This window comes from Podarcis melisellensis, assembly GCF_964234715.1.
Source record: "Podarcis melisellensis genome assembly, chromosome: 1".
Classification (NCBI taxonomy): domain Eukaryota; kingdom Metazoa; phylum Chordata; class Lepidosauria; order Squamata; family Lacertidae; genus Podarcis; species Podarcis melisellensis.
This window is the reverse complement of record NC_138528.1, coordinates 77,428,891-77,449,072: the sequence shown is the minus strand read 5'-3', so window position 1 is coordinate 77,449,072 and position 20,182 is coordinate 77,428,891. Positions and strand designations below refer to the sequence as shown.

Below are 20,182 nucleotides of genomic sequence, written 5' to 3'. Positions count from 1 at the left end.
ATGGAGCAAATGCAGGCTGTGCAGCTATCCCAGAAGCCGGAACAGCAAGAGGGATTGCTGTTTTCACTGTGCAGTGATCCCTCTTGCTGTTCTGGCTTCTGAGATTCAGAATTTTTTTTCTCTTATTTTCCTCCTCCAAAAACTAGGTGCGTCTTGTGGTCTGGTGCATCTTTTAGAGTGAAAAATACGGTAAGTTCTTAACTCGAGGTACCACTGTACCTGTTCCAAGCAGCCTCAGCCCATTTCAACCCGATCAAGCCTTGGAAACCTTCCAGGCGGCTGAAACCTGGCAGGAAGTTCCCCTCCTGGCCCCCAGGGGTAGCCTCGCTCTCTGCCCGGCTGCCCATGCTGGGACTCTCCCAGTTCCTGCAGAGGGAAGTGGCTTTCCTCCGCAGAGACTTACTGTGCCAAAGCGAGCAGGCAAGGAAGACAGAGAGGAGGAGACAGCCTAGGCAAGTTCATGGAGGAGAGGGCTGCTGAAGGCTACTAGCCATAAGGGCTGTGCTCTGCCTACAAAGTTGGAGGCAGCCATGCTTCTGGTTGCTGGAAATCACTCGAGGGAGAGTGTTCCTGCAGTGGCGTAGGTAGGGGTGTGCGATGGGGGCGGAAGTTGTTTTTTGTCACCCTCCTCAGCGATGACACCTGGGGCGGCCCGTACCCCCCTTTCTATGCCACTGCCTCCTCCTTTGCTATTCTCCTTGTACAGAAGAAATCTAGGTACTCTTTCCCCACTCCCTCTGATCATATGCTTGGGCGGGGAAGAAATATGTAAAATAATATAAAAGTATTCACAATTAACAATTCCTTGTACTCATTTTGTGTTGCCAGATTCCTATTGTGAAGAGCATTGCAGATATAGATCCTGTACTTTTCCTTCATTTGTTCACACCAGTTATAATATTTACAGCTGCATTTGAGATGGATTTTTATATATTTCGAAAATCATTTTGGCAGGTAAGACATATATACAATTTTCTGTTTAGAAATTTACTTCAAACTTCAAATTAAGAATATAGTTGCATATTACACACAAATGTGTCCAATCAAACCCCAAAGTAATATTTTCCAGGAAAATAGTTTTGTTTAAAACACATCCAATTCATATTTAAAGCATTTGACTTCCCCCAAGCAATCCTGGGAACTGTAGTTTGCTAAGGATACTGGGAACTGTAGGTCTGTGAATGGGAAACTATAATTCTCAGGATTCTTTGGGGGAAGTCTTGGGCATTAAATGTATGTTGGATGTGTGTGTGTGCGTAATTTGCAGTGAGAAAATGAAAGGCACCAACAATTGGACAAGAATGCTCCAAGTAAAACTTAGTTGGCTATCACCCTACAAGTATCTTTTTTACATTTTCATTCATATGAGCTGATTGACTGTCATGTCATATATAGCACTGTGTCATTAAATCTCCAGCCTTATCCACCTGAGTTTAATGTAATTGTATTTTGCAAATGATTGATACACACACACATATATTGTCATTGCAGGTGTTAATTCTTGCAGTTCCTGGATTTTTGATGAACTGTGCTTTCCTTGGATGGTTAACTTATAAAATTAATAAGTATAATTGGTCCTGGGATGATAGCATGCTATTTGGAATAATTCTTAGCACAACAGACCCTATCCTTTCTGTGGCTTCTGTAAGAAACATTGGTAGGTATTTACACTGATTTTTCTGATAAGCTGAATTCATTATAATACTTGAATGTGGAGTGTACTATTTACAATATAGCTTCACAGAGCTTACTTAATTGATAATTAACTGTAGTCTGTAACAAACAAATGTGAAGTGATATGGACAGTTTAGGGACATGAGCAGAAAGATACCGCCCCCCATTCACACGTTAAAGAAAATTACCATATTTTTTGCTCTATAAGACTCACTTTTTTCCTTCTAAAAAGTAAGGGGAAATGTGTGTGCATCTTATGGAGCAGATGCAGGCTGCACAGCTATCCCAGAAGCCAGAACAGCAAGAGGGATTGCTGCTTTCACTGTTCAGTGATCCCTCTTGCTGTTCTGGCTTCTGAGATTCAGATTTTGTTTCTTCTTGTTTTCCTCCTCCAAAAACTAGGTGCGTCTTGTGGTCTAGCAGGTGTTATAAAGCGAAAAATATTATTATTAGAATTATTTTTTTTTTTAAATAATTTTTATTAAGGTTTTCCAAATTAAAACAAATAAAATCCAATTCATAAACTTTTTCCAATATCCAGGACTTCCCCTCCCCACCCCCTCTTGTGTTCCAAATCTTCCAAAAAAGCAATAATATTCAACAAATTCTTATTCCCAAAATACACTCATCATCAATAACTCAATTTATCCAAATTTCCATCCCCTAAGGTCGACCTCTTCCCTTCCACGAGTTCCCCCCTTTCAAATATAGTACAGATGAAAATAGAATAAAAACAAACAATAATTTTACAACCTTTGGATTCCAAATTTCCCTCCCCTCTTTCCCTGTTGCGTTCCTCCTATCCCTCCACTTCTAATGTCTTCCTGATGAACCCACATTTCACTAAACCCACATCCCTCTGGTTCTTTACCGGTCTTTTTTTTTAAATTACAGATGTCCAATCATAGAAGGAGTCTATCAAAGGGGGCCCATTTCTTCTATCCAGATTTTTATATCCAGGAGTATAAACTCCAATTTTATATCCATAAGCTTGTCAAATCTGGATATCCCAAATGTTCCCACTCCAGTTCTGTCCAGTTCTTGTTGTTTCCTTGTTCTTGTCAATCACTCTCCTCCTTTTTACTTCCCTGTTCCCTCACAGAAATGTTCTTTTTCCAAAGGCTTCTAGTGTCTCTACAGAGGCTTGTTATTCAGGAGCAAAACATAATCCATTGTTTCCAGTAAAGTGTAGGCCTCTGTAGACAAAATAATGTTCCATTTCTGCAGTTTCCCAGGAGATTAAAAGTTCTATCCAACTGTTCAAGTTTCCCGTCGAAAACACATGCAATGTCCCTCAGCTCCTCTAGGTGGATTACAATAACAAAGTTCCCTTCCAGATCACATCCGCCAGTCCAAATAACTTATAAATCCTTATTTGAAACAATTTATCTCCAATTTATAACAAATGTAACCGGCAAAGTCCTCATAACAAAGTCTCAATTTCATTCTTCCGTTTTGACAGCTCTTTGACAGCTGTCAAAACCTCCGTTATTCTTCTCCAGGCATTTTCACGAATCGCTCCAGGGATTCCGGGGGGGTTGCTTTTTAATACGAAATCCACTTTTCTCCTCCAGCTCAATCTTATAAATTTCCCTCGCGAAGTTGCTAGTTCGGCAAGATAAGGTTCCTCTCGATCTTAGTTATCCAGTCCTTTGTTTTGGCTCTTCTACAATTTGGGGGGGGGGCTGACTTCCTTTTTTCCACCTCCCCCGTTCGCTCCAAATTCTAAAAATTTATCCCTCTTTTTAGTCCATATTCCAATTACTCACAGGTTCTTCTTTTGGGTCCAAATTTTCAATAGAAGAAGTCAGCGCTCTCCGCCGGATGGCATGCGGCTGCGCTCGGCAGGGATAGCAGAGGACTCAAAGCACCACGCTCCTCCCCGGCACCCGATCCGTAGCCTTTAAAAAGGCTCCTTCACGAATCGAGAGGGCGCTGACGGTGCCAGCCGAGTCTCCATGTCCACGGCCTCCGTGGCCGTGGTTTTTACGGGTCCCCGCATCGCCGGTGCGGTAGGACCCAGCCCCTGCCGAGCAGGCTCCCTCCGGAGCTCGGAGGGAGCCCGCCATTCGGCGATGGCGCCGACCCGGAAGTGTTATTATTAGAATTATTGAGGCCAAAGTTATTTTGGCTGTCCTGAGTGAACTCTTTCAAATGTCAAATTCCTTCCAGTAATTTTTTTTTTTTTTTTACTATGGCAGACCAACACGGCTACCTATCTGTAACTCAAATGTGTATACATTTACCGTATTTTTCGCCCTATAGGACGCACTTTTCCCCCTCCAAAAATGAAGGGGAAATGCGTGTGCGTCCTATGGGGCGAATGCAGGCTTTCGCTGAAGCCTGGAGAGCGAGGGGGGTCGGTGCGCATCGACCCCTCTCGCTCTCCAGGCTTCAGGAGAGCCGCAGCGCCAGTCCCACAAGGTCGGGGGACAGCAGGGAGGCGGAACGCCGCCATCCCGCTGTCTCCCGATGTGGTTTGGAGGCTGACGGCGGGGAGACGCGTGCTTCTCCCGGCCGCCAGCCCCGCAAGCTCCGGGGACAGCTGGGAGGCGCAGCGCGTCCTCCCTCTGTCCCCGGACCTGATCTGCAGGCGGGCGGCGGGGAGAAGAGCGCTTCTCCCCGCTGCCTGCCCCGCAAGCTCCGGGGACAGCTGGGAGGCGCAGCGCGTCCTCCCTCTGTCCCCGGACCTGATCTGCAGGCAGGCGGCGGGGAGAAGAGCGCTTCTCCCCGCTGCCTGCCCCACAGGCTCCAGGGACAGTTGGGAGGCGCAGTGTGTCCTCCCTCTGTCCCCGGACCTGATCTGCAGGTGGGCGACGGGGAGAAGAGCGCTTCTCCCCGCTGCCTGCCCCGCAAGCTCCGGGGACAGCTGGGAGGCGCAGCGCGTCCTCCCTCTGTCCCCGGACCTGATCTGCAGGCAGGCGGCGGGGAGAAGAGCGCTTCTCCCCGCTGCCTGCCCCACAGGCTCCAGGGACAGTTGGGAGGCGCAGTGTGTCCTCCCTCTGTCCCCGGACCTGATCTGCAGGTGGGCTGCGGGGAGAAGAGCGCTTCTCCCCGCTGCCTGCCCCGCAAGCTCCGGGGACAGCTGGGAGGTGCAGCGCGTCCTCCCTCTGTCCCCGGATCTGCAGGTGGGCGACGGGGAGAAGAGCGCTTCTCCCCGCTGCCTGCCCCGCAAGCTCCGGGGACAGCTGGGAGGCGCAGCGCGTCCTCCCTCTGTCCCCGGACCTGATCTGCAGGCAGGCGGCGGGGAGAAGAGCGCTTCTCCCCGCTGCCTGCCCCACAGGCTCCAGGGACAGTTGGGAGGCGCAGTGTGTCCTCCCTCTGTCCCCGGACCTGATCTGCAGGTGGGCTGCGGGGAGAAGAGCGCTTCTCCCCGCTGCCGGCCCCACAAGCGCTTGGGGGGGAAATAAATTTTTTTTCTTTATTTCCCCCCAAAAAACTTGGTGCGTCCTATGGGCCGGTGCGTCCTATGGGGCGAAAAATACAGTATGTGGCAGCACATTGTTAACTGTGCTTGCTCAGGCTTGCTCACATCTGAAAAACTGTTTCTCCCTTGGAAAGTGTTCAGCAGGGGAGCAACAAAGATGACACCAGAGTATTTGCAGAAATAAAGTTTTATTTGAGGAAATAAAATGCGACAATTTGAAAACAGAACAATTAGCTGTAGAATGCTGTCTCAGAGAAAGAAGTGGGATTGACTGTTAAGTGGAATGGTGGTGAGCTAATGTACGTTTTGCAATGATGTTTCAACATTTGGGTTAAAAGGAGAGGGGTTGAAGTGGCAAATGCCTGAAAGCTGGCAAAAAAGAAAAATAGAATGATATTTTCCCTTCCATATGATCTGTACAAAAACCAGTACTTGAAGAGGATGAACAACCAGCTATGTAGCTTTGTATTTATGGAATTAATGTTGAGTTGTCAGTTGTGTCACTATAACGTTAAATATATATTAAATTTTGACTGAGGATACAGTTTCAAGCATCTTAGGGGATTCATCTAAGATATTATCCCCTAATGGAGTCTGGTTTGATTTGAACATAACAGCAAACTATGGTTTGTCAAGCAGGAATGTGAGGGATTTGTGCTCTCCCTTCTCTTCCTTGCTCCTTACCTTTGTCTGCAAGGAAGACTTGAGAAGCTTCCATTACCATTTGGACAATTGTTTTGCACAAACCTGAATCAGTGATTGGTTGTAAATTGATTGGAGTCTTCTCCACTGTTGGAAACATACTACCTCCAAATAACTGTTGGTCGGAATGGGATTCTTTGTATAGCATAGTGCAGGCTTCCTCAACCTTGGCTCTCCAGATGTTTTGAGACTACACTTCCCATCATCCCTGACCACTGGTCCTGCTAGCTAGGGATCATGGGAGTTGTAGGCCAAAAACATCTGAGGTCCGAGGTTGAGGAAACCTGGCATAGTGCCATGCATGGATTTGCATGCTTCCCATAGGCATCTCTTTGGCCACTGTGAGAGTAGGATGTTGGACTAAATGGGCCTTTAGTTTGGTTTGGCACAGCTCTCCTTACACAGGAATAAGAAGACGGATTGCACAAGTGAAAGGCTTATACCTGATCATTACCAGTGTTCCAAACTTTGGTTTGTAGGATAATCTGAAGGCAGACAGAGCCTGCTCATATTTTTAAGGTACAGTAATACCTTGGTTCTTGAATGGCTTAGTTGCCGAACAAATCGACTCCCAAATGCCGCAAACCCGGAAGTAAGTGTTCTGGTTTGCAAATGATTTTCAAAAGCTGAACATCTGACGTAGCTTCCACTTGAGCCCAGGAGGCTCCTGCAGCCAATCAGAAGCTGCACCTTGGTTTTCGAAAGGACTCCTGGAACGAATTAAATTCGGGAACCGGTACCACGGTATTTTGTTTCACTTGAAATATAATTTTTAGCATAAAGTGAAGCAGAATGGAACATTATTGGAAAGGAGAGAAGACAAAATCTTTTTTTTAAAAATAATTTTTATTCATTTTTTAAACACATAGTAAAAACCCACAAACAAAACAAAAAACAAATACATACAAAACATTTAAATCATGATGTTATTTTCATACACCTTCTTTCCTCCGACTTCCCCATACCTCCCTTTCACTGCATCCTTGTTTTACAATTCTTTAGCAACCCATTAGTCAGTTTATCTACTAGTTCCCTTCTATTAATTTTCCTTAAACTTATTAGTTACAGCTGTAATTCTCTAGTTCTTACCCCTTGACATCTTAACACTCCTCAATTTTACAACAATTTTTTAGATATATTTTAAATTTCTTCCAGTCCTCTTCCACTGTCTCTTTCCCCTGGTCGCGGATTCTGCCGGTCATCTCTGCCAATCCCATAAAGTCTGTCACCTTTGTCTGCCATTCTTCCAGAGTAGGTAGTTCTTGCATCTTCCAATACTTTGCCAGAAGAATTCTTGCTGCTGTAGTAGCATACATAAAAAATGTCCTATCCTTCTTTGGCACCAATTGGCCAACCATGCCCAAGAGAAAAGCCTCAGGTTTCTTAGGAAACGTCCACTTAAGGACTTTCTTAATTTCATTATAGATCATTTCCCAAAAGGCTTTAATCTTTGGGCAGGTCCACCAAAGGTGATAAAAGGTACCTAGGAGAGAAGACAAAATCATCTAGTTTGCAAGTTCTTTTATTTTCATAAATCTCACAAAATGATTTTATATGGGAGTATGTTGAGGCCATTCTTTCTCTTGATTAAAAAAGTATGCAAAGTTTATATTGTGCAACAAAGAGATGCAAGGCCTGGTTATAAGTAAAGCAACAGTGTAGATAATACACTATTTGACTGTAATTTAAAATAATTAAGCTGTCAGATTTGCACTGTTTAAGAAATTTAAGAAGTAAAGTTGATTCGAATCAGTCTTTTTTTCCCTGGCTGATATAAACTGTCATGATTTAAATATATTCACTCTTGGAGAAACAGGAAACATGGGAGGAAACAAAATCAAGCTTCTGCCTCTTGAACAGCTGATGAGCACTACTGCATATTATTTGCCTGAGGAATCTATTTTTGTGAAGCTGCTGAATCAAAGTGCTATTGTAAATGGCTTAAATCTTTGCATTCCACCTTTATTATCCGGTTCTACTTCATAGCCGCCATCTCTGCAAGGTTTTTGAATGGAAGGATGATGGGAACTGTGGGAGCTTTAGAATGGCTGCATGTCTATAGGCAGACTTAACGGTGAAGTGCTTATGGGAATTGTATGGAGAGAATAGAGCACTTTTCCTTCATTGTTTGAGAAGAATATATGCACCAACAACAAGCATATCTTAATCATGTGATTTTGATTCCCCCATTTCTTATGGGTCTTGTTATAGTATCTTTCCACTTAAGAAGCAAAAATAAAAAAGAACTTGTTCATTTTGTTATCTTCCCCCCTTTTTTCAGGGCTTTCAAAAATAGTTGTCAACTTAATAAAAGGCGAGTCTTTGTTTAATGATGCTACAACAGTAATAATTTTTGAGTTATATAGGGATCTTGCAAAACAAACTCACCAAGAATTGAGTAAGTATATTATTTCCTGTATTTCGCCCCCTCCATAAAAATACAATCCATATTACGCCACAAGCCTTATTTTTAACTGTTGAGATCTAGGCCATACAAGCTGAAAAAGAAACATGAGAGGCACAGTCACGTCACTAGCGGGTCCACCCCACAAAAAGGGATGTCTGCTGTATCAGTCCCGTCCTCACTCTGGTAGTTCTGCTGTCATAGCAGTTCCTCAGGTGGTGGATGGCAAGGCGAAGAAAGGGGTAGGTGTTGTGCAGATTGGGGGAAGCCTTGGATCCACCAGAGCTTCCCAGGATGTGGATAGATAACATCAGATAGAGCAACACAAATGCTTGAAGGATATGGCACAAGACAGTATTACTAGGGGGAAGAAATACATCAAGCTGGGTTGTAGGGTATTTTGTTGAAAAATAAGTACTTTGGGAGTTTGTTGTCTCAAGTTTTACTAAATATGGAGGTGTTGCTATTGTTTGAAAGCTGGCTTATGTTTTGAAGTTAACACCCTGCTCAGAAAAGACCTAAAAGAAGGATAAGGTTTTATTTAAGGCATTTTAGAGGGACAGAACATGTTCCAAATATGAGACTATTGCTGTCAGTCTAGCAGTGGGGATTGACTCTATCATTGTAAAGTTGATATCAGGCAGGGAGGTAATGATTACAGAGAAGATGATGCTTGTTAGGACAAGCTGAGTAAAAGGCTTACCTGCAGAAGTGATAGTTCCAGCTTCTACTTCTCACTGAGTAAGCCTCCTCCATTAAAGTTACACATGTGCACCAATGCATCGGCTTCTTGCTGGACGGCCTGTAAGGACCTTGGCACTTACCACCATATATGGTGGTTTTACCCTAAATTGTTGATTTGGGGGAAGGTATCTTCCTGGAAAAAAATAAGGTAACTGAACAAAATTTAATATAGACCCCAGAATTGGCAGTGCTAAAGAATGTGGTCATACAGTAAGTCCTTGATTGGATGCCTTCTGATGGCAGCACTGCTTAAAACATCTAAGCAGAGAATATATTTAGAAGGAACTACAATGGAGTACAGTAACTATAACTATAAAGTGTAGTATCTAGCGTTGATCGAGAAACTGACACAAAAGCTCAAAGTCAGTCATTAGAAGTCAAGTAAAAGCATACTTTCATCACAAATTAGTACGATTTTATCAGTTTTACACATACATATCAGCCGGAGCATAACAGAGGTCCACCAACGCAATATCCAAAGACTTGGAATTCCTGAAACTGGTCCAAACACTGGCTTTTCCTTTTCAAGTAAATTCCCAAGGCTGGACTTGCACAGGATCTATGAACAGGACAGACAATTCATTTGAAAGCTGTTAACATTTTCAGCTGTCTCTCAGATCTATTGTATGGGGTTATGGTTGGTTTTTAAAATTTTTTACTACTATTGCATTTTGCTCTTTTTTTCTTGTCTAAAATATAAAATCATAATTACTTATATATAGATATATATGAAAAATAAGTGTATAATTATAAAAGTTTCCTGAATAGATTCTGTGCATCCATAGACCTAATATGTATGACTACATAGATGACTGTTGAAAAAACAACACCAAGAGTTGCATGTAAGCAACCTGTTCTTCTGGGTTCCAAGGAAGAAGAGGGTTCAGGGTACAATCAGTTAGCATCATTAGTTATAATTATCTTTAAATTAACTATTGGAAAGCAGATTGTAAATAACTATTTTCTTTTTACCTTTTACAGTTAAAGAAATTTTTATAAAGTTGATTTTAAAATTTTTTGCAAGCACTGCTTTGGGATTTTTTACTTCAAGATTAGTTAGTTATTGGTTGCAACATATTTTCAATGATGGAGTAGTTGAAATAATTCTAAGCTTCTCAATGGCATACATTATTTTCTTCATTGGTAAGTTAAACGTCTTTGTCAGATACAATGCATTTAAAACAGTTGTGCTTAATCATTAATAAAACTAAATAATAGTGGTTTTTTAAAATAACAATTCTCTATTTTTTCTGTCCTTAGCTGAATGGCTTGGAATGTCTGGAGTTATTGCTATTTGTATTTTGGGCCTTCTTTTAGATACTGTAAGCTTTAGTCCAGGATTGGATATATTTCTTTATAAGTAAGTGCTCATAAGTAAGTGTTTATCTTTAAATTTCAGTTTGAATCATTTTGAAAATTTCTGTGGTAGCTAAATGTATCCCATTTACATATTGTGTAAGGAATGTGAACTAATAGGATTGAAGTCCTTGTAGAAGATTTAAAAGTGCCTTGTAGAAGCACTTTAAGTATTCAGTGCATAAAATTTCTATTGTTAACCAGATTCTCAGCGACAAATGGTACTTAAGCACTGGTAGACTTGAAATAGCTACAAGAGGTAATTGATTAATAAATTATTTTTTTTGGCTTTGAATAATATTTTTTTAAATGTAGTATAAATAAAGCATGGTGGTTGGTTGAGTAACAACTGACTGGTTTATTAATACAGAAGTAACATTTCCTGTCAGATCTTTCAATGATTTGAAGACGCAACTAGACATGAAACAGGAGATCTGTCGTCACCATTTAGTAGTTTAAAGAAGGAAATGCAACCCTGGGGGACATAAAATTGGATTTGAACTGTACCATTAGGAAGGTCTTTTTTGTCTTTTGCAATGTGAACATTTGATTTTAAAATGTTATAACTACAATAATATAGAATAATATTATAAATGCACATTGTGTATTCTGTATTAAGAGCCTGTGAGTTACATTGTGATTAAGACTTGTAGTTTTACCCTTCTGAAAGTCTATGTTCTTTCACAGTGATATATGGCCAGACTCAACAGCCCCAACTGGTAAACCCTTAGATCAAATTGTAACCAATTTTATTGCAAAAGGAACCTGTACATGTTTATATCAAGTCTAATACCTTATATTTTAGCTACCGAACTACTCATTAATATAAATAAATATACAGGCAAAGAATCTGTAGTTTCCTTTCCCTTCTGAGTTCAAATGGTAGATAGAAAAAATACAAATCCCATGTTCATTGCATTTCCTCTGGCTCTCAACTGAGTTTGAGTGAGAGGTAGAGCAAACTACAAATCTCATGTTACCTGCTAGGAAACTCTCCCTCCCTCCCTCCCTCCCTCCCTCTCTCTCTCTCTCTCTCTCTCTCTCTCTCTCTCTGTGTGTGTGTGTGTTTGTGTGGTTTTGCCTATCTCTAGTTTCAGCTTGTTTTGTGGAATTCTAATCCAAAATATAATCTAAAAAATTGTGTTTGACCAAATATTCACTGTGTTAAACGCTTTGAAAGTTTTGTAAGAAACTGATTTTGAGGTTGGGGTGAGGGGAGAATGCTTTTGTACTTTATATACCACAAAGAATTATAGCCCCCCTTAGCATGGTTTAACACATGTTTTTTTTAAACAGGTTCTGGTCAATGTTGACCTTTTTGGCTCACATTATGATATTCCTTATAACGGGAATTGTGTTGGCTCAGAAGGCATTTCCATTTTTTAATTCTCGTGCTATTTTTTATATTATAACAGTCTACCTTTCATTAAATCTTACAAGGTAAGAATGGTTTAATTTTCCTTATTGTATTGATGTTTTCTGCCAACTCACAAAGCTCACTGTTAATATTCTACAGACTGCAATCCAAATGTATTTAACTAGGAGTAAGCTACACTGAATTCACTAGGACTTACTTTTTAGGCATGTATAGGGTCGTGGATTATATATTATTTTCCAAAATTCTTAAGTCCAAGGCACACATGCTCTTGCAAGTAACTGCATGGGAGCCATGAAGAACATAAATAGGTCCTTATACTTACCAGAACTTCTAGTATTGGTGTCTCTGAACCTATTACCCAGTTTGCAGTATGAATTTGGCATAGTTTTGAAAACACACTTTTATTCGAAACTTATTCCAAACCAGGCCATCATCACGCTTCTTTAACAGTTTGGATTGCAATCTGCTTTGTGAAGAGCTCATTCTACCAGACCACCTGGTTGCTTCTACTTCTGTGATTGTAGCAGCAAGGAGGGATTCTCATCCTTGCCACCTTGAGCCCCTTTGGAGGAAGGTTGGAATATACATTGGAATATACACCCTCTTTTCCTGGTGCTTTGAACATTCCTGGTGTGATTGACATTCATATGCCCTGGCTTAAAGGATGCTACTGTAGTGGCATTCCAAGCAGTAGTGAAGGAGAAGATGAACAAGAAACAGGGAGGCACACCTTCCCTGCTATTGCTGCTGTTGCCTCCAGATACTAACTTTAGTAGCTACTAACCTTTAGGCATTACGCACTAGAGGACAGCCACTAGTAAGTAATACTTACATGCTTGTCTAGATTTTGTGTATATTGTATATACAAGACTTTGCACTGAGTGCCAGCTGCTTAACCACTTGCCCATCTGCCTCCCAGAGATTTTAGAGGACAAGCATTGTATGAATGAAAATTATCTTAAGGTGGCCCAAGAGCCTTTGCTTCCTTGCTATAAAGTTTGGCTGTTTTAATAACTTTTTGAAAATTGTGGTATTTGTCAAACAGCTAGCCTTATGAGTAATGCTTGGAGATTAGAGGGTGATAGCCCCTATACACTATTTCAGGGCCCTAATGATTAGGACATTAATGAAACAAGTAATGTGTGTTGCTGAATACTGTTGAAGTGAAAATATTGGGAACTAAACATTGGAAAAGAGTTTCTTAATGTAAAATAATTTTGAAGTAGACAATTTTATATGAATTAGATGTAGCGGAGGCTGGAACCTGATTTCTGAATACTAAATTTATTCCCTTTGTGAAAAACAATTCTGTGCTTTGACTTTATTGCCATGGTAATTCATAGCTTCTGTGCAAATTGACGTATTTCCAAGCTAAAAACAAGATTTAAAATCTGCAGTTTCCTGAAATTATTACAGTTACCCAATCAGTACAAAGGAAGACTTCATATTTATTTATGCATTTTGGTTTTTAGTACGTTTGTCTCTTACTTTTTGACTAGAGTATTCAAAGCAGTTCATAACATTTATAAAATGCAATGGTTACATTGCACATTTAAAACAAACCACACATTTCAAATGAAGTAGGAACAGGAGCATTTCATTTTCTGTCTGTGTGCTTCCCTATCTCCTGGATTCCTTCTCTTAGGGGAATTAGTGTTAGATGGCCTTGTGCTAGGGGAAGGGACAGCCCAGCTGCAGCAGGAGCAGACATCTGATGTTCTCTTTGCATACCTTTGTAAGTTAGAAGAGGGATACGCACTTGTCCCACTATATTGCTGATTGCCTAAGTATATGTTAATAGTTAGGCTCAACACTTTTTGTTCCAGAAGGTGATTGTTGAAAATTGACACCAGTTTTAGCCATGCTCTTATGACTTAATTATTGGTTCCCTATTATGCCTGTTGTGAAGTTAAAGAGATGAATCCCCAAACACCTTGAAATGTAACATCCAGAATTTGTGTTATTTTTATTTTAATAGGTTTAAAATAGGCTTAGAATAATGTGGAACGTGTTAAATAGGTCAGATTTAAGCTGGAAAATCTCTTTTACTATTTAAACTAATGAAGCAACTTTCTGAACATACTGAAGGTTTTTTGTTTCTAGCGTTGTCAAATTTCATATTATATCGAAAGGAAACAATAGGGGTGCACCCACCTAACTCATTGAGCAAGCAGAACGGCTTCTGCTAACACAGTGGAATTTCACTCTCCCCCCCCCCTTCTCCCTCCATGCACCCCAGACCATATTTGGAGGCAGGGGGAGAGAAGGGGGAAGTTCTGTTAGATGAGTGGAAGTTGTCCCACTGAACAGATTGACTTAGTTTAGGGATGGGCAATATTTTTGGCTTAGGCTGGATGTTTGTATTACGCCATCTCATGGATGAACTTCGGTAGAACAACCCACCTGCCAATCACAGGTCATTGTGATGTCAGAGGTCTAACAGTTGGGAACAGTTGGGAACCCAACTATAGGTTAACCATAGGTTAATGGGAATGTGTTCTCTTATATCAGAGATTACTGGTGCTCTACCCCAAATAATTCAGGATGATTTTAGACAACAAGAGAGAGTACTTCCAGTTAGTTGCAAAGCAATTTTTAGAAAAATATGTATATATAGAATGCTGGACTCCCTCATCTTCTTAAGAGTGTAGTGAAAAAACAGATGGAATCAGCTCCTCATGGCATACAATTTGAAGCAGTGATTCCTCAGGTAGTTCTGGTAGTTTAAGCCATGCTACCATTAGCCAGGAAAAAAAAACCTGATCCTCCCTTGGCTAATCTCATGATCTGTTATTTAACCAGGGTATGCTTTCTTAAATGTTTGCTTAGTTTGTTAACATAGTGTTTTAAGATTTAAATGCATTTTTGCATTTATTTTTATTTTTATTCAGGGGTTTGGTTGTTTTTGTGTTGAGCCCTTTTTTGAGTCGTCTTGGCTATGGATTTAATTGGCGTTGGGGAGCTGTTTTGATTTGGAGCGGAATGAGGGGCACCTTCACTTTGAACATGGCTCTTGGAATTAGCCAAACAGAAAGCAAAACTCCAAATGAATTTCAAATTAAAACCATGGTAAAGTAAGATCATTATTTTTGGAAAGCATTATCAATTTGTACTAGAAGCCTGCTTGAAAATCTATATAGAAAGATGTGTTTATTTCTGACACCATATTTTCAGTTTACCGCTAGGGAGGGGGATAGGTGCTCTGAAGTGCACAAAACATAACCTGTAAATCATGAAATCTCATGTCATCATTTTGTGACTGCTTCGCCCCGCACTGACATTTTGTGACTTGGTCTGCCTTGCACCCACCACTATTTTGTTACTGAAGGGCCTCAGTATTTTCCAGCCCTCTCAAGTGGTCCCTAAAAGTAGAAAGTTTGATAACAGCTGCCGTAGATCATATTTGACGAATGTCAGAAAGAGCACCTTAAAATATATTTTGGAAGTTCGAACTGTAGTATTACCTCACTGTAAGTTGAGAACATTAAGATGCATTGAACGCAGTCAGCTTACTTCTGATTAAACATTTGTAGGGTCTCATCATACTTTTTTATCCTCTTTTCCTATGATGTTTAGGGCTGATACAGATGATTTGCTTTTTTCTTTCAATAACTCTGTCAGAGTGGTTATGGTAAGAAATGGTTCAGTTCCACGCATTAAGCTTCATGGTTCTGTGTGGGCTTGAAGTCTGGGCTCTGAAACCAAATCAGATGCAATGGCTGGAACTTTTAAACTGAGAAAAAAATACAATAAGTAAAAATAAGCATTTTAAAAAGAAAAAAATAGATTCCAAAGGTACTTAAAATTCCATTAGGCATTACTTCTCTGCCAAGTGGGAGAGTGCAATTTGCAGTGGAAAAGTGGTATGTGGGGTCAGTGCTTGACCATTCTGCAGGCAGTAGAATGACTGCTATTGAAAAGGTCAGCGCTGGACTGAATGGGTTGTAGGAAGTTTTGCTCAATTGCAAATACAGTGGTACCTTGGTTTGCAATTGCTTTGGATTACAACTGTTTTGGATTACAAGCACGTCAAACCCGGAAGTTCGTGTCCCTTTTTTTTGGATTACAACCCATTTTGGGGAGGAGGCCCCATTGGCAAAAGTGCCCCTTGGGTTACAACCTGTTTTGGTTTACAACCAGACCTCCAGAACGAATTATGGTTGTAAACCAAGGTACCACTGTACTTCCTTTTTTGGGAAAGTGACTGAAACAGTTCTGGCAGAACAACTGCAGACAATCCTGAATGAGACTAATGATCTAATCTTTGACAGTCTGGGTTCAGGCCTGGATTTGGGACTGAATGAGCCTTGATCGACCTTATGGATGACTTATAGCGAGGGAATGCGACTCTATTTCTGGTTGATCTCTTGGCAGTCTTCAATACCACTGATCACGATATCCTTCTGAACCGACTCTGCAGGATAGGTATCAGTGGCAGTGTATTGCAATGACAATACTCCTGCAGGGTCAGGTCCAAAGAGTAGCATTGGGAGAGTGCACTTTGCCCCCTGGTGCTTACACTATGGAGTTCCATAGGACACTATTTTGTCCACAGTTCTATTCAACAGCTGGCTTTCCTGCTGCTACTTTGCTGAGAAGGAGCATCAGGTTTTTGCCATATTTGGTGATATTGTAATGTGTAGTTCGGCTTCTTTCCATTGTTCTGTGCTGAACTCCCAAAGCAGACTAAAGTATTATAAATGCTATAAAATGTAATGTTATATTGCTGCTTTTACTAGTTATGATAGAGATGCTAATTGCTCAAATCTTTTCAGTTATTACTGCATTCAGGAACTGCGTCTTTGTTGACCTTGATGATTAATTCTACCACTGTGAAAAGGCTGGTTACAACACTAGGTAATACTCTCAACATTTCTTCTTTTCTTTATTAAAATAAAAATTAACGTGTTTTATTCATACTTCAGCCCTATTTAAGCATTTTTTAAAAAATTATATGATTTAAACGGGATAGGAAGACCAGTTTTCTGCATGCTGACCCTCCTAATTTCCTTGTGCTCACTGGGCATGCCCATTCCATCCCTCGCCCTCTTGGAGGGTCCAAAGGGGGCTTTTAAGCATGTTCAGATGCACAGTCTTTCAGTCTTCCTCACAACTGGGAGCCCTGATGAGGTAGGGTTCTATTTCCCAGCCATGCTGTTGTCTCTTTGCTGTATCAAGCACTCATGAGTCTGGAATTAGATGACCTTTGCTGCTGTCTTGTAAATCTTATGATGACCAATGAATTACTTTTCTGTTTCTATAGGCCTTTGTAATATTACCCTTCCAAAACGTATGGCAATGCATAACGCTGTTCAGCGAATCAGACAAATGGAAGCCAATGCATTTGCAATGCTGAAACTTGATAGATTTTTGGCTGATGCAAACTGGACAATGGCTGAAGAAGCAATTAAAATAGATTATCCTTATAAAGTGAGTATCTTTCAGTTAGTGTTAAATAAACATAACTTAGAAAGTGTGTAAAACCAAATGCAAGGTGGGCTCATAGCCTGAGCTCACTTGTCCGTTTGCTTGCCCAGAACAGAGCCACCTATCATTTGCCATGCTAAGGCTTGTGCCTGCACTGCTCTTCAAAAGGAAGAGACGGGGTATGACACTTGTTGGGCCAACCTCAGGTCATGCTTAGCCATGCAATTCACCTGCTATGTCTTTGTTAAAAGAATTTGGCAGAAGTAGCAACCTGAATTCAAGTTATTCATCTGACAGCAAGGACTGAGACATAGAAGGTGCTGGACTAAATACTTCCAAGAAGTACCACAAATTTTGAGGAATCTCTCATTGCTTGTCTTAGCTCTTGTTTTTCCCTAGGTAAGGGTCCCAGCTGAGAAACAGGGCTCTAACCTAGTGGGGATTTGTGTTAGGCACAGAGTCCACTTGAACATTTATTTATTTGTAAACGTATTTGTAAACTGCAATTTTCTATAAATATCAAAGTGGTTCATAATAATTGTAACACAATAAAAACTACATAAAATGAAAGTAGATCACCAGCTAACTATTAAGAAAATGTTTTTCATCAATTATCTGCATAAGCCTGGTAGCAAAGAAAAGGTTTCAGCAAATGTTTGAAGGTTAAGCTAGAAGGTGCATGTACCCATTCAATATCTAAGAAGCAGAGCATGGTCAAGCATAGGTCAGGTTTGAGTAATGGAAGGTCAGACACAGAAGTCTGGATAAGCAAGATCAGAAAGCAATAATACAGTCTTACCTTGTGTTGTGTTAGGTTCATGTTGCATCTTTTCAGTTTGTGAACGCGGCAAACCCAGAAGTGTATACTTCGGGTTTCGCCACGTGCATGTGCGTAGAAGCGTTCTGTACGCTTCACATATGCGCAGAAGCGCTCTGTCGTGCTCTGCACTTGCGCAGAAGTGCTGCTCTAGTTGTCGACTCTTCGGGGTGCGAACGGCACCCTGGAACGGATCGTGCCCGCAACTAGAGGTACCACTGTAATAATAAAGGTGTTTGATTTTTTTTTTTAAAGTACACAAGTGATAGCAGAACAAAACTATCTAATAAGTCAGGGGCAGAATAATCTCTTAACTAGGGGTTAACATAGGGGTTAACTAAGGGTTAACATGGGGGTGCTGGAATAAAAACATTTTCACCTGGTTTATAAACACTATTAAGGATGGAGCCAACAGATCTTCTTGGGCAGGGAGTTTCACAGGCTGGACACCACCGCATAAATTCCCTCACACATGCCAACCAGCTGCACTTCTGATGATGTGGAAAAGTTGTCTCCAAACAATCAGAGTGGATAGGCAAAATCATGTGAGAGGAGACTGATGTGTTTCCTCACCACGCTGACATGATATTCTGGGATGCAATCAAGCCAAAGTTAAGCCCATTCTTTCAGCTCCTGTCTAGGGTGCAATCTCGCCCTCAGGATTGTGGGTGCCCATTGCCACAACACAGATGTGTGAAGGGTGCCTCGCTGGCTGGTTGTGGAGGACAGAGCTGAACTGATTCTCGGAGGCAATGCCGCTGCCACCTGCTGGCTTTTCTCATTGACTTTGTGGGTGCTCTGCCCCCACAATTACCGTATTTTTCCGTGTATAAGACTAAAAAAATAATGTCAAAAATTAGGAGGCATCCTTATACAGTGGTATCTCTGGATGCGAACGGGATCCCTTCCGGAGCCCTGTTCGCATCCTGAAGCGAACGCAACCCTCATCCGCGCGTCATTTTGATGATCTGTGCATGCGCGAGTGACGAAACCCGGAAGTAACACGCTCCGTTACTTCCGGGTCGCCGCAGCACGCAACCCAAAAATACTCATCCCAAAGCTACTTTAACTCGAGGTGTGACTGTACATGGGGCCATCTCTCCCCATTGTCTTAAATCTGTGTCCCCCAAGATAGGGGGTGTTATACAAGGGGGCGTCTTATAGATGGAAAAATAGATGGTATATTATTGTGGGTATCCAGGTACCTATGGCCCCCTAGAGTTGTCTCCTGTGACTCCTGTGTGTGATTTAAACCAAACTGGCCCTGCCACACAGTAGTGTGAATCAGTGACTTCAGGCAGCACCATGAGCAGGGTAGATAAGACAGGATTTTAGTGTGTGAATGCTGCAGCATTCTTTGTAAATTGTTGAGTCTACAGTAGAGTATAAAAGTGCTCAACTTCCATTGGATTGTGCCCAAAATGTTTAGATTCTTAAATTAATTTAATATTACCCTTGGTTTGATATTGAGATTTCAGTCAATGTATATTCTGTTTTTCTTATCCCCCCCCCCTTGTGCAGTTAGATTCAGAAGAAGTTGATCAACTGATCAAATCACTTAGATGTCCAGAATGTAATGCCAATGTTACATTTGAAGGAAGTTCTCAACAAATTGCTGACATAATGGAAGAAGCCAGATTGCGTCTTTTAACGGCACAAATAGTTCGTACTTTTAATTCTATTGGCCTTTTATTGATGTAATTTCAGGATTATAATTACTTAACAATATAATTGAGCATTTTATGGTGGTTCAGAACGAAAAGTCCCAATTCTATAGAACATTTGAATCTTAAAGTATATGTTTTACTGTGAATTCAAAATACATTGTCTCTAGTGTGGTCCATAGCTATTAAAAATACAATATTAGGTACATAATTAAGGTAGAGAGATCTTTTTATCTGTCTTTTATAACTACCACTTTATTCCTAGGAAATAGTTCATTGTTAATCTGAGAATTAGTTCTAATGTTGGGCATTTCCCCCAAAAAGTTTTATTGGAAGCCACTCTTTGCTGTAGGATGCCTAATCAGAATAATTTAGTGCGTTGACTACTCCGTACCTGCCTACCCCACATTTCTTACTTGTGATCAAACCAGTTAAAGCAGGGGTCCTCAAACTAAGGCCTGCGGGCCGGATTTAGCCCGCCAGGTTCCTTGACCCAGGCACCCGGCAACTGCAGAACCCACCACTGTGTAACAGTGGCAGACTCCCTGACGAGGCAGGCAGCGCAAATATGGAAGAGGTGGTGCGGCTC

At 41.2% G+C, this 20,182-nt stretch overlaps 1 protein-coding gene across 5 annotated transcripts in view; it reads left to right on the top strand.

Annotated features, from left to right (window-relative positions):
- LOC309374341 (solute carrier family 9 member C1-like) overlaps positions 1-20,182 on the top strand; it is a 51,548-nt gene that overhangs the window by 5,887 nt on the left and 25,479 nt on the right. For 4 of the 5 annotated variants that reach the window (XM_081919161.1, XM_081919158.1, XM_081919160.1 and 1 more), the window contains exons 3-12: positions 829-954; positions 1,492-1,657; positions 8,085-8,201; positions 9,933-10,094; positions 10,212-10,311; positions 11,604-11,747; positions 14,577-14,754; positions 16,461-16,542; positions 16,949-17,115; positions 19,451-19,591. In XM_081919161.1, the coding sequence (XP_081775287.1) occupies positions 829-954; positions 1,492-1,657; positions 8,085-8,201; positions 9,933-10,094; positions 10,212-10,311; positions 11,604-11,747; positions 14,577-14,754; positions 16,461-16,542; positions 16,949-17,115; positions 19,451-19,591 (1,383 nt within the window). The remainder of the gene's footprint in view (positions 1-828; positions 955-1,491; positions 1,658-8,084; positions 8,202-9,932; positions 10,095-10,211; positions 10,312-11,603; positions 11,748-14,576; positions 14,755-16,460; positions 16,543-16,948; positions 17,116-19,450; positions 19,592-20,182) is intronic. The other variant, XM_081919159.1, reaches the window with a different exon arrangement.